The sequence below is a fragment of the Penicillium maclennaniae genome (assembly GCF_028827695.1).
Source record: "Penicillium maclennaniae strain IBT 15551 chromosome Unknown utg000002l:1.0-2354659.0:1.0-2356205.0, whole genome shotgun sequence".
In the NCBI taxonomy this organism is placed as follows: domain Eukaryota; kingdom Fungi; phylum Ascomycota; class Eurotiomycetes; order Eurotiales; family Aspergillaceae; genus Penicillium; species Penicillium maclennaniae.
In genome coordinates this window covers 702,879-715,450 of record NW_026623214.1, presented here as the reverse complement: position 1 = coordinate 715,450, position 12,572 = coordinate 702,879, and the positions used below count along the sequence as shown (strand labels likewise).

Below are 12,572 nucleotides of genomic sequence, written 5' to 3'. Positions count from 1 at the left end.
AAAGGGAAAGGTCCGTACGCGAGGGTCTGATAGCACCCAGTCTGAAGCGATGGATGAGAGTCGAGGGGGAAGAATTGTGGCGGCAGTGATGAGGATGTTTGAGCTGGGTCCGTGTAGCTGGAACAGCTCGAAGCTGCGGGAACCAGCACATGACTAATTAGTGCCTGAAAAAGAGGGCATGAATCCGACTATCACGTGATGATAACAGCTTCCCGACGGATGAGTCAGCGAGCGATGTAATTGGCTTGTGCTGCCATCGGGTCATCAGGAAGCTCCCCATGCTGGGTGTGCTACCTTTTGCTACCTTGCGCTTGCAGCGCTTTATTTTCCATCTCAGCTGATGAGACGCGGATGATCTCGAGTGATTCAGCTGCTTCAAAACCCCGCAATGCTATTGAGCTCTTAAATTCTCGGAATATCGGACGATCTTGAGAGGGACTAGGATTTACTTTTTGTTTGATCTGCGGATCCGCCCGAGGAAAATGACGGGTGATAAGAAAGATCTCGAGAACCCAGGCCCGGTTCGGCCGGCGATGACTAGCAGTGACGACGTCGCAGGGTCTTCGGGTCCTGCAAAGCCGACGCCCTCGGTACGGAGAAACTATGGTAAGAATTGTATCGTGTAACCTGCGAGATAACGGTGATGCTGATCTTGATGTTTGACGATAGGGACCCTCGATGCGCATTCCACCGACACAACATCCGAGGCGCGTCTGGAAGAAGAAGACGACTTCTTCAGTCACGCTCTGACATCAACTGCAGCTCCAGATCGTCCCAGGAAACCCTCGGTGACACGTCGCATGTCGTCCAAACGACAGGTGCCTAAAAAGGGACAGGAGTTCTCCACTGATGATGATGTCAAAGAGGTTGAGGAAGATTTATCCCTGCAGCTGGCTCCCACCACTCCTCAGTCGCCCAGGCTTCGTCCCTTACGTGCTCAGAGCTCTACCTTGAGGCGGAGGCCGAGTGTTCGCCCCAGTCCACTCGCAAGGGGAGACTCGGACAATCTAAGCGGGGATGAGACCGGCATGCCGGACCCGATGGAGGCATCGGGCGAGCTGCCTTCTATTCGGCTATCCGATGAAGAAAGCGATGCCGACAGCGCCAACGGAGTCGAAGACGTCGAGGAGGGTGAAGGCGAGACTAGCGATGCCGAAAGCTTTACTCTGAAGGACCGACAGCAAGCCATCAACGAAACCCATCCATTCGGTATCAGGATCTGGAAGCCAGCAGTGTATAAAAAGAGCCGCTCCGTCGAAAAGACTGCTGACGGGGATATCCATTCATCCCCCGGCGGTCGTGTCCCTGGACTAGTATTTTGGGGCAACTTCTTGTGGTGTTTGGTTTTTGGATGGTGGCTTGCTCTTGCTTCCCTGCTGGCTGCGGCTGCCTGCTTTTCCTTTGCCTACTCATCCAGTGCGGTGGCGTATGGTCGAGTCTTCTGGGGTCTAGCACGATATTTGTTTTACCCATTTGGTTCCTTTGTTCTCTTGGAAAGTGACGAACACTACGCGGAAGAAGACGAAGGTGAAGGGCGCAGTATTAGTGAATATGAACAGTGGCAGAACGGCGATCTAGAATACGGTCGTCTCTTCTTCGGGCCTCGCAGAGATCGCTCGCTGGTTGGCCGTCGACGAAACAGCGTGGATTCGGCCGGCGAACAAGATAGCCTTCTGGGCCGGCCCCAGCGGGGGCAAGGCGACGACTTGCAATTCAATCATTCGAAACGCCGTCTCTTTGGTCGTGGCGAATGGACCCTCGGCCGCGTGGTGTTTTTCGTGTTTTTCTACTTCCTTGTGGGCCCGTTGATGCTCGTGGCGTCCCTCGTCTGTTGGCTTCTGGTCTTCTGGATCCCGATGGGCCGAGTAACCACTATCCTGGCGAGTCATCTTAGACGCCATCCTCTTGCTCTTTCGTTTCATTCCGATTCTTCCTACGCTAGACTGAGCACTTCTGCATCGTCGCCATCCGTCCTGCTGTGTACCTATCGAGCTGCCGGTACAAGATACTGGAAGTACACAATTGACGGTACAAACATTTTCTTCATCAATCTGCTCGGGCTGGTCGTCTTCGTTATCGTCGACTACCATTTCCTGAGCAAATTCTTGGGCATGCAAAGCTGGCTGACGCACCCGGGTCTAATATTTACTCTTGCCCTGCTCTCCATCATCCCCTTGGCCTACTTCATCGGCCAGGCTGTGGCCTCAATCTCAGCCCAGTCCTCGATGGGCCTGGGTGCCGCCATCAATGCGTTTTTCTCAACCATCGTAGAGGTGTATCTCTATTGCGTCGCCTTGACCGAGGGCAAGGCCCAGCTCGTCGAGGGATCCATCATCGGCAGTATCTTTGCTGGTGTTTTGTTTTTGCCCGGCCTATCCATGTGTTTTGGCGCCATCAAGCGCAAAACACAGCGGTTCAATGTAAAATCGGCCGGTGTCACCTCAACAATGCTGCTGTTTGCCGTGATTGCTGCTTTTGGGCCCACTTTGTTCTACCAGGTCTATGGCAGTGTAAGTGTCGTTCCTCCTTCACCGCCGATCAACTTGCAAGCTAACTTCCCCACCCTAGCACGAGTTGAATTGTCATGCGTGCACCGGACCGCTTGGCGCAGAGAGTCGGGACTGTCGCCAATGTTATTTTTCTCAAACTGCAGCGGTTCAAGACACGTTCTTCGAAAAAGCCGTCCAGCCTTATGCATGGTTCGCTGCCTTCCTCCTTTTTCTGTCGTACGTCATCGGCCTCTGGTTTACTCTCAGGACTCATGCTGCTTTGATCTGGGCCGAAAATGAAGAGAAGGAGAAAAAGCCCGCCAACATGGCTTCTGATTCACAATCATTTGAGCCAAGGCAGCACTTTCCATCCGGAGGCCCGGAGGCATCAGGCGCCAATTCTGGTCACAGAGACTCTATTCGCGAATCCCACCTGTACAAGCGAATTCTCGGCCAATCGCTCCGACATGTCGGCTTGGATGATGGTAGCTCAGGAAAATGGGAGCAGACGGACGGCAGCTCAACGACGGCTAACAAGGCCCACACTCCGCACCTTGTGCCCCCACAATCCAGTGACGATACAACTCGTCCTGTAGCAAAGGCCATCCGCGGCTTGACAGGTGAAGATAATGAGAGCCTTATTCGTCAATTTACCGAGATTGCTACCACGGCTGCCACAGTAGCTGCTCGTGATGCCCGAGATGCTGTTCGGAATCGCAAGCATGCCACATCGCATACTGCCGGGCGACAGGGCGGCCGCGCTCTTGCGGATCAGGGCAAGCTTCCGGCAGAAGAACAAGAAGACATTGGTCTTGTTGTAGAGCCCACCCACGCGAGCGGAGGCCATGATGCCCCTAATTGGAGTAAATCCAAGAGTTCTATCATTCTGCTGGGTGCGACATTGCTCTATGCGATCATTGCAGAGATCCTGGTCAACACAGTGGACGTGGTGTTGGAGAGTGTTGATATCGACGAGAAGTTCCTCGGTATCACTTTGTTTGCCCTGGTGCCCAACACGACTGAGTTTCTTGTAAGTGGGACTTCCGATGAAATCAATTTACTTTGCTAAATTACAGACAGAATGCTATTTCATTTGCTATGAATGGCAACATCGCGCTATCCATGGAAATTGGTTCGGCGTATGCACTACAGGTCTGTCTATTGCAGGTGCCCGCTCTGGTTCTGTTCAGTGCCCTGTATACTCGCGGTATTGATGCAGCTTCCCTGGCGAGTCATTCCTTCAAGTAAGTGTCTCTTGCCTTTGCCTTGGGGTATGATTCGAGTTTATAGTCACTAATCAATGCACGCAGCCTCATCTTCCCTCAATGGGACATGATTACCGTGATCCTGTGCGTCTTCCTGCTGTCGTACGTGTACGGCGAAGGAAAGAGCAACTACTTCAAGGGGTCCATCCTTGTTCTTACGTATCTCGTAATCATCGTCGGTTTTTACCTCTCTGGTTACAGTAACATGGACAGCATGGGCGTGGATCGATTCGATACTCTGGCCCTTGGTGCCAGCCGATCCGAGAAGTTCTACACCATTGGCCGGGCCACCACCGGTGTGGCATACTAAATGAACATACTCTGTGCTCCGATCTTCTTACTCAGCACTGTTATACCCAATGATCTCTACGATCTGACCGTCTTGGTCGTGACTATCTTTGCATAGCGGAAATGAAGTCTGATATTACGATCCAATGGCTTTATGGCTGTATCCCCAAGTCCAATTTTATCTCATCTCGTTTCCTTCATGGGATGTTTGCTACCCAATAAGCTAAAGAACTCCATTACTAGGCTCAACAGAGTTGGTCCCTTTGGTTCGTAGCTCCCGCGGTCATGACTACCGACAGTACCATGCTATGTAATCTAGAGAATCTATCATTAATCCTCTGGTTATCAATTGTAAGCATCGAAATAATATTGACCTAAGCTACGCGCCACCCTTTTATGGCCTTATCAACCATTTGGCGGTAGTTCTGCTGCTTGTAGCACTGTTCCAAAAAGACCTTGTACTTGGCCTGCAGCAGAGCCACCTCCTTTGCATCCTCAGTCGGCATTACCTTCTTACCAGGCTTGCTCATGCGGTCCATGATATCCCAAAGGTCCTCAGTCTTGCCATGAGAATCGGCGCTAGCAGCCTTGGCTCCTAGCATAGCTGCGCCGTGGCACACCGCCGCGTGGATGTACCGGGGGATCACAACTGGCATGTTACAAGCCGAGGCTATGAGGGCAACCAGAATATCGTTCTGGCATTGTGAGCCTGACATGAAGATCGAGGTGATATTGTGGCCTGCGTCATTCATGGTTTCCACAATCTGCTTGGTCTGCAATGCGATGAACTCTAATGTCGAGTAGTAGTAGATCGCCAAACCGTCGACAGACTTATCGCTGGTCAGACCGAAAATGGAGCCGGTCATGTTGGGATCGGCGATGGGGGAACGGTTGCCCCAGAGGTCACCATAGAAGAAAAAATGTCGGCCCAGGTAGGCCACACATGGTGCCTGCTGGTCTTGTGCCATCTCCTTGAGGTGCTCATTCAAGTATTCGTAGATGTTGGCATGGTAAGACTCGGCGATGGAGGTAGCCTGATTGAAGGCAGGGTGAGTTTCAATGACGTGCTTGAGAAGCTCTCCTGTCGCCGACTGACCACCCTCAGCCATCCAATATCCAGGAATGATTGTATCCTTGTAGGGGCCCCAGACACCAGATACGAAGATAGGGTCGGGCGACATGGCCAAGTGGCAGGTTGAGGTACCCGCAACGGCAGCCAGACGAGAGAAAGCCTGTGCCTTATCATTCTTGGCCACCTCGTCATTCAACTGGTTGGAACCTAAGTTGACCTTGGCGCCCACGGTTCCAATCCAGCCAGCATAAGCATCAATGACGCCGCTACCAATTGCAATACCAGCCGGCAGGCCGAGTTCGGCAGCGGCTTTCTCGCACAGATGGCCAACAAGCTCACCGGCGCTCAAATAATCACCGTTCTAGAAGAACTACCGGTTAGCGAAGTACCTTAGGCTGTTAGGGAACAAGGCTCACCACCCCGTCAACACCGCCCATGCGCTTAAAATTGTCCTCAGTCAGGTCCCCAAGACCAATGTCATTCAGAAAATCCTCCTGCCAGCCCTTGACGCTGCCATCAACACCGACAGGAACATATCCCTGCTTGCAAACCACACTGCAGAAGCTGCGCTTCTCGTTGCCAGTCGCGATATGGGTAAGGGCATCACCCAGATCGTAAAATGTACACTTGTCGAATAGCTCCCTGGGCATGTGATTTTTCAGCCATAACACTTTGGGTATCTCCATCTCAATGGACATCTTCCCACCGACATAGCGGAGTAGATTGTGGTTGGTGGCATTGATCTTGGCGGCCTCATCGACCGGACGGTGGTCCAGCCACAGGATCACATTACGGTCCGTATCAAAATCCGGTCCCGTCACTGAGACTGGCTCATCGGTTTCATGGTTGAAAACAGACAAGGAGCAGGTAGCATCGAAGCCAATCCCGCGCACCGTCTCGGGGCTAATGTTATGCTGGCTGATGGCACGCTGCACTGCAGCGCAAATGCACCGCCAGATGTCAGTAGTGGATTGTTCCTGAGCAAATTAGTATGGTAGTAGGAGGGGAAGGGGCTCCCCGGTGTAGAGTGGCCTACATAATAGCCATGTTCCGGCTGCCAGAGGCCTATGTTCTCAGAGGCCAAGCCCACAATGTCACCCTTGGCGTCAATGATACAAGCTCGGGCACTACCGGTTCCCACATCAATCCCAATGAAATGATCTAGATGCACCTGCAAGTCCTCCCGAGGATCACTGGTGGCCTGTCGAGAGCCCTGACGGGAGGGACGACGGTATGGTAGAGAGGTCATGATGCCACCGGTTTATTCAGCTCGAATTGGAATGTACGGAGCTTAGATCTGGCGAGCTGTGAGTTCGGAAGACTGGGGGCAGTGAGAGAAGTTGGGAGAAATTCATGAAAGTAGTGGGAGAATGGAAAGGATGGAGGGGCAAACCAATTGGGAAACATTGGATTTCGCCAGGGAGATGACAGCATGGAACGCCTGTGGGGAACGCGGAGCAGAGATGACCGATTCCTTTGGTCTGTGATCCCTGTACAGTCTGAACCGAGCGTGCCTGATGCCAAAAATGCACGGATAGTGCCACTGTGAAGCACCAGAGACAAAGCCTAGGTGATCTCTAGCTAGGAGCCATCCCAGGCTGTAGAAAGTGAAGTATACAAAGGAGTGGAGTCGAAGGGTCCACCGCTCGGGGCAAAACAGAAAGCTGGCAGTTCGAAAGAATGAGCTTCCGTTTCTCCTCCACAACCATGCGTCTCTTTGCTCTCCTGGGCGCCCTCGCGTTCCTGATCGTCTCCGTCATTGCCGACATCTCGACTGATATATACTACTGGCCCGTGGGAGCTGCCAAACCATCTGTTCTCGCCCGTGTCGCCTACGATCCGGCCTTGTTGAAGTCCGAGCTGGTGTCCTATCACCCACCCACCGATACCCGCGACGGCCTTGTTCGAGTTGGCCTCTACACGTCGACTCCCACCAATCCGAAGCAGTGGATCGGAAGCCTCGTCTCAGTTGCCTCGTTAATTGGTGAAGACCGACCAACCCTGCGACTTCACCTCGGTCCCGCCAACGATGTGTACCATGTCTCGGTAGCCTCGGGAACAGGATTCAAGGCCACCACCCCTCAAGTGGAGCTAGTGTCGAGTCAGGCCGGCGCTCAACCCTATTTGAATCGCCCAGTCGTTGTCAACCCCGATGGTGAGAAGACAGAGGAGGTGGTGGAGAAGTCATTCTTGCAGAAGTAAAATCCCCCAACCCCCGCCTATGAACCATACGTTCCTAGACTCACGTGAATCATTCGCATAGGTACTGGTGGGTCTTCTTGATCATCGCATTCTTGAGCATGTCTGGTAGTGCAGAGAGGGGTTCGTCATAAAGCCAGCTTTGAGAAAATATTACATACTAAATGCCCTCGATCTTCAATATCCCTTTTCTGATATTCGCGGAGGAGGTATATCACGAGAGATGCAATTTGATCGAAAGCAACGCTATGCAATTGGTATCATGCGGTCTCCATGTCTAGAGACGAATCAAAGGGATCCCTCTGCTTTCGAGGTCCCTCGCCGGCTTCCTTAATCATCTAGCTACAGTTTGCCCGATCTCCTCATCCACGATCCAATCTCTTTGAGTATGAACCACCCGTAGTCCCTTCCCGTTGAGCCTGAGACTCATGACCAGAAGCCCTCGGTCAGTGATGGCAACGAGCTCGTCTTCTTTATCCGTGAACTGCAGTTGGTGGCAAACGGCCTCGAGTTGGACTGTGGCGGGCTTCAATTCCGGGAAGCCGTAGGGTGATTGCCACGATTCCGGGTAGAAGTCGTCCTCGCCTTCGATCACCACGTTCGGCTCCAATGACCAGATGTGAACAGTCTTCCAGCTAGCAATGGCGATACGCGTGCCGCGAGCCGAGGCGGCAATGAGAGATCCGTGCGAAGTGCTCGATTCTTGGAATCCTCCAAGCTGTGCCATGATCTTCCAAGAGTCATACCGTCTCCCACGGTCAAGGTTCAGGACATGCCCACAGGTCATAGCCATACAGGCCGCTTCGGACTTTAGCAGGCATGCTATGGTCCAATGTTCCACCCTGTGAGTCGCAATCCCTAGTGCGAGGTATTTCCAACGACAACGAAGCCCCTGAGTCTCGGCATCGGGCTGATGGGTACCGAAAAAGGGTATTCCGATTGAGAAATTCAAAGTGAGTGAGTCCGAAAACTGCACGTTACATGCATTGTCGCGCACGCCAGGGTATTCGCCCATCCCCGGGAGAAAGCGGATTCTTTGAAAAGAGCTATAGAGTGTATGAGCTCTGTAATAGTGAAGCATTTGGTAGCCTCGATCGTTGAAGGCCAACTTCACAGTTGGTCCATTTCCTTCCAGTGCGGCGTCGCTAGGCCCCTCGTCGTTCACCTCTGTGAGGACGTAAGAATCGTAGGGAGAACCTAGTAACGTCAGTATGCAACCTCTTGGAATGAGGTTGAAACGAACAGATGATTTGAGGACCACCCATTCCTCGGCTCTCCAGCTTGTCGTCCTCACCCTCTCTGTCATAGTTTCCGTAAGACACATCGTAATGTACCACTTGATGGTCATGGGAATGATTCAAGTGTTGCCACGATATGGCAAACTTTCCCTCGTGGACAGCCAGAGCAAGAGGCTCGTAATCTTGGTGGTTAGGAAAGGCATAGAGCCGGATGGCTTGCGTCGTGGAACCCAGTGCATGGTAGGACAGGAACATGTTCCCATGGGCATTGGATTCCAAAGCACGTTTGACGAAAGGATGCTCGGTGTCCAAATCTCGATCAATGAATGGTTTGACTCGATGAAGTACATAAATACCGTGAGGATCAAAGGCGGTATGAAGGACCTGGACGGCTCCAAAGCGCTTCGCAGGCGACTCGACTCGACATCTTAGGCTCAAGCCTTGATCACCTACCGTGAGAAGATAGACTGTCCCGTGGCCTTGGAAGGCAAGCAGCGCTTGGCCCTGCGTCCCTACAGTTCCTAGTGTTGATGCTCGGCCGTCAATCACTTGGCCTTGGAAATTGAACAGCTTGCGATCTCCATCATGTTCAATACCAAACAACTCCCGACAGGCTCGGAACATCAGGTTTCGGAACAGCTCATCTGTGGTAAGAGACTCGACGCCATCATTCCGACCGGGGCTCTGATGCAACTGATGGAGGACCAGATCACGGCTCTGTGATGCAATGCCGAAAAGAAGGCGGTTGCAAAAGGCCGTCTGCAGGTAGGACGGAGGATCGCAGCTTCGAAGAATTAGCCGGACCAGCTCGACGGGAAGGGTGAGAAGCATCTCGCAATTGTCTGAGAATTGCGGGAGATACTCATGGGGTTTATAGAGTCGGGTTTTATGGCGCACGCGCCCCTGTTGCCTTGGATCGTAGGCAGAAACCTGACTAGTGGAGCCCATGGACTTCATGCCGAGCCAGATCTCCACCTACATAGACCTGGAAGTCGAGGATTGCCTTCATCTGGCAGCCTGAAGGTACCTTAGACTAGGAAATGGGCTATAAGACCCTGATCGAAGCAGCTGGAAGTAATCCTCAGTACAGGTCATCACCTCCGACTCTGCCGCTCACGCTATTTGAGAACAACTTTGTGTTTTTAGTGCGACCGTTCTTCCTCGGGCACTTGGGAGTCGATACAGCATTGAGGAAAGCCTGAGCCTATCATAGTTAACAGCAAATGTTTGCTTCCAAGCGTGCAGGTGCAAGTCAGCTCTATTCAGATGTGCGTTGCCTTTTCTAGTTCGTACTTCTTTTTCACACCATCAGAGATAGCGGAGGAAGATGCCGTGCTTTGGCTGAATTCGCACGTGTGTTTCCCACCTGGCGCTGGTCAAAGGAAAGACTTGGGAAATTTTGCTGATCTTTCTTCTACGAAGTTGGGGAGAAGTAAATTGAAGAGACGCAGAATATCGTTTGCTTTGATGCATCTATCCAACGACCTGCCCAAGCCCGAACTCCAACAAATGCAATGAAGAGTATGAGTCGAAATAAATAGGGGTATCTGCTATCGTTTAGGGGGGTTCGACATCATCCGCTCTTGTCTGTCTGAGAGACAAGCCATTCGAGGACGCTTTCATAACAAAGAACAAATTGACTGAGATTCTGTACCATACTAGGCCTCTGGGTTCGAAAATCCTCAACTGTTTTCGATATCAGGTCCAAGCTGGCATCACGAGTCAATTCAGACAATTCATCAGTGCCGGCGCTCTGCGACCGCTGTCTCTTCAGTATGTCTAGCACACTATCAACTGTGCAGAAGGTGCCGGTGCGACCACAGCCCGCACTACAATGGACAAGGATTGGCCGCTGGCCACTCGGCTCTGCATCCTGACTCCCAAAGCTTCGAGTGCTGGTGGAGCGAATAACTTTGTTGCATTGCTCAATCAAATTGAGTAGGTGAGTGGGCTGTGAAGTGGTCCCGAAGTCGGGCCAGTAAGGGTATTGAAGCTGCGTGATATCCCGAAGTGGCTGGAAGGGGAAAGAAGTGTGACAGAGACTGAAGTGTCGCACGATGATGACGGGATTCTCGTTGGAGGAGTCGGTACTTTGTGGCGGCGCATCCGATGGCAAAGGCCTCTTCGCCGTAGGATCGGTTGACCGACCTTTGGACTCGACGTGAATGAACCTCTCCGAGTAAGCCTTGACCTTGAAAGGCCCATAGTCTCCAGATCTCCAGAAGGGATGACATTTCACTTGCCCTCGCTCGAGCTCGGCGGTCAGCGAAACAATAAGTCGGACATCTTGCTCCCATACTACACGCCAAAAGTCCTGATGGGCGTCGTGTTAGCGGCGCTAGTTGAAAATAGGGGTGGAGGATACTTACATTGAATGTGTCGGGCACAGGGGCCTGGGTGGCAATGTACCGTCGGTTGCTAAGCTCTGCCTGAATATGATTGGCGTTCACATAGTCACAAGCACCCGATGGGATCCCCTCTAGCCTAACTCGGGTATGATCGAAGGGATAGATATCGTTATAGCGATTCTTAGTGCCTTTTTCAATACCGGCGACGCGGTACTTTTTGGAGGCGCCGCCAGCCACAGCTGAGTTTCCTTCGTACGTCAATGCTTGTTTCATCCGGTTCAACTCTCTCTTTTCTAGGTCCAGAAACCTCTCTGAGACTATTCGGCCCTGATCCTTGATGTCGGCAGCTTCTCGCAGCCAAGGCGGAAGATCCTGTCTCTTAGCTTCAGACAAATGATCTGGAACTTTCAGAGGGATCTGTCCAACGCCTCCCATGAGATCCATGTTCTGACGGATATTACCAAAGAACGGGTTGGCCGCGGAAGATGAATCCGGAAGAGCACATCCGCCAACGACAGGAGCAATAGAGTGAATATCAAGGCTCATTGGAGAACGTTTCTGGGGAGAAACTTCCGTCCGCAACTGAGGCCGGTGGATCAATCGAGGAAATCGTTCAGAGAAGCCCTTGAAGCCATTTTGCAAGATCAGTCCTTGACCTTTCCAGTCCTCTGCATGAAACTTGTTAATCACATTCAGGAGCGGTCCAGCGTCTTTGACGTCAGCGGTGGCTGCATCATAGACGATGATTGTTTTACATTCCTTCCAGCGAGCGAAATTTTTCTTATCAGCGTCGCTTGTGAATGTGGCTGCAAGCTTTTGGGTATCGAAAGAGCGACGTTTGAGAAGAGTGGTAGGGATGCAGAGATTCAAGGATCCATGTATGTTGGCCTGCGAAAAATGGGCGTATGGGCGAACATCCAGCAACAGAATATCTTGCGGAGAGCTTTGAAGTAGGTGAGCGCACTGCTCGTCAGAGATCCACTGAGATGACCCGGGTAAAGTAGCTTTTCGAGCAACTAATTAGATCCTTGTTAAAAATTTCAGGGCGAAAGAGGACCTACTTTGCGGTGAGGCGGCTGTGGTCTCCGTCATCGTTGGCCCACACCCGTTGGAGTGTTCTTGTGCTCGGCTCGTGGCCTCAATGATTTTTCCGGGAGAATCAGTATGATCCAACCCCGTTGAGGCCGTCTGGCCATCACCGTTCGAAGAACCATGCGAAGGACGGCCTTGAAACGCCGATTCTCGGCGTCCCTTGTCGACCTTGGACTCTGTTCTCAACAAATTGACCAGACCTTCTGACACCGACTCTTGTGAATATAGATGGAGTTTTGGGCTGGGAAGGGCCGAATGTGCTCGTGGTAATGAGCCCCAGTTCTTTTGTGTATGCAGACCCGGGCTCGAGGTGGATGGGTTGGAGTTATCAACTGCGATGCCGAAGTAGTTGGGACTGGGACGTTCACCACTGGATTGCATGCCAGGGTTGGATGGAGATAAAGTTGGATGAAAGGGTGCAGTTCTGTCGCGGGAACTTCCCTGTGCACTCTGCACCCATGGTGAAGAAGGCGATCGCCCACCCGTCATGGCCACCGCGATACGAGTGACTTATGGGAAACAAGATCGGATCAAGATCGGATCAGGACACCATCGGGACGAGGCACAATTGCAATATAAAG

General features: G+C 52.2%; 5 protein-coding genes across 5 annotated transcripts; 2 read left to right on the top strand and 3 right to left on the bottom strand.

The window, feature by feature from the left end:
• Nucleotides 1-482: 482 nt before the first annotated feature.
• N7477_001482 (calcium/hydrogen antiporter) lies at nucleotides 483-4,064 on the top strand (the record flags this gene model as incomplete). The annotated part of the gene is made up of 5 exons (XM_056963145.1): nucleotides 483-606; nucleotides 670-2,510; nucleotides 2,569-3,519; nucleotides 3,570-3,733; nucleotides 3,800-4,064. 5 exons carry the CDS (start codon nucleotides 483-485, stop codon nucleotides 4,062-4,064), a joined length of 3,345 nt encoding a protein of 1,114 aa, XP_056826064.1.
• Nucleotides 4,065-4,416: 352 nt separating this feature from the next.
• Nucleotides 4,417-6,363, bottom strand: N7477_001481 (FGGY-family carbohydrate kinase; the record flags this gene model as incomplete). The annotated part of the gene is made up of 3 exons (XM_056963144.1): nucleotides 4,417-5,475; nucleotides 5,531-6,091; nucleotides 6,151-6,363. The coding sequence occupies 3 exons, from the start codon at nucleotides 6,361-6,363 to the stop codon at nucleotides 4,417-4,419; spliced, it is 1,833 nt and encodes a 610-aa protein (XP_056826063.1).
• Nucleotides 6,364-6,821: 458 nt separating this feature from the next.
• Nucleotides 6,822-7,447, top strand: N7477_001480 (uncharacterized protein; the record flags this gene model as incomplete). The annotated part of the gene is made up of 2 exons (XM_056963143.1): nucleotides 6,822-7,312; nucleotides 7,378-7,447. The coding sequence occupies 2 exons, from the start codon at nucleotides 6,822-6,824 to the stop codon at nucleotides 7,445-7,447; spliced, it is 561 nt and encodes a 186-aa protein (XP_056826062.1).
• Nucleotides 7,448-7,647: 200 nt separating this feature from the next.
• Nucleotides 7,648-9,382, bottom strand: N7477_001479 (F-box domain protein; the record flags this gene model as incomplete). The annotated part of the gene is made up of 2 exons (XM_056963142.1): nucleotides 7,648-8,510; nucleotides 8,557-9,382. The coding sequence occupies 2 exons, from the start codon at nucleotides 9,380-9,382 to the stop codon at nucleotides 7,648-7,650; spliced, it is 1,689 nt and encodes a 562-aa protein (XP_056826061.1).
• Nucleotides 9,383-10,124: 742 nt separating this feature from the next.
• ptpA (uncharacterized protein) lies at nucleotides 10,125-12,480 on the bottom strand (the record flags this gene model as incomplete). The annotated part of the gene is made up of 3 exons (XM_056963141.1): nucleotides 10,125-10,865; nucleotides 10,921-11,915; nucleotides 11,961-12,480. The coding sequence occupies 3 exons, from the start codon at nucleotides 12,478-12,480 to the stop codon at nucleotides 10,125-10,127; spliced, it is 2,256 nt and encodes a 751-aa protein (XP_056826060.1).
• Between the last annotated feature and the right edge of the window lie 92 nt (nucleotides 12,481-12,572).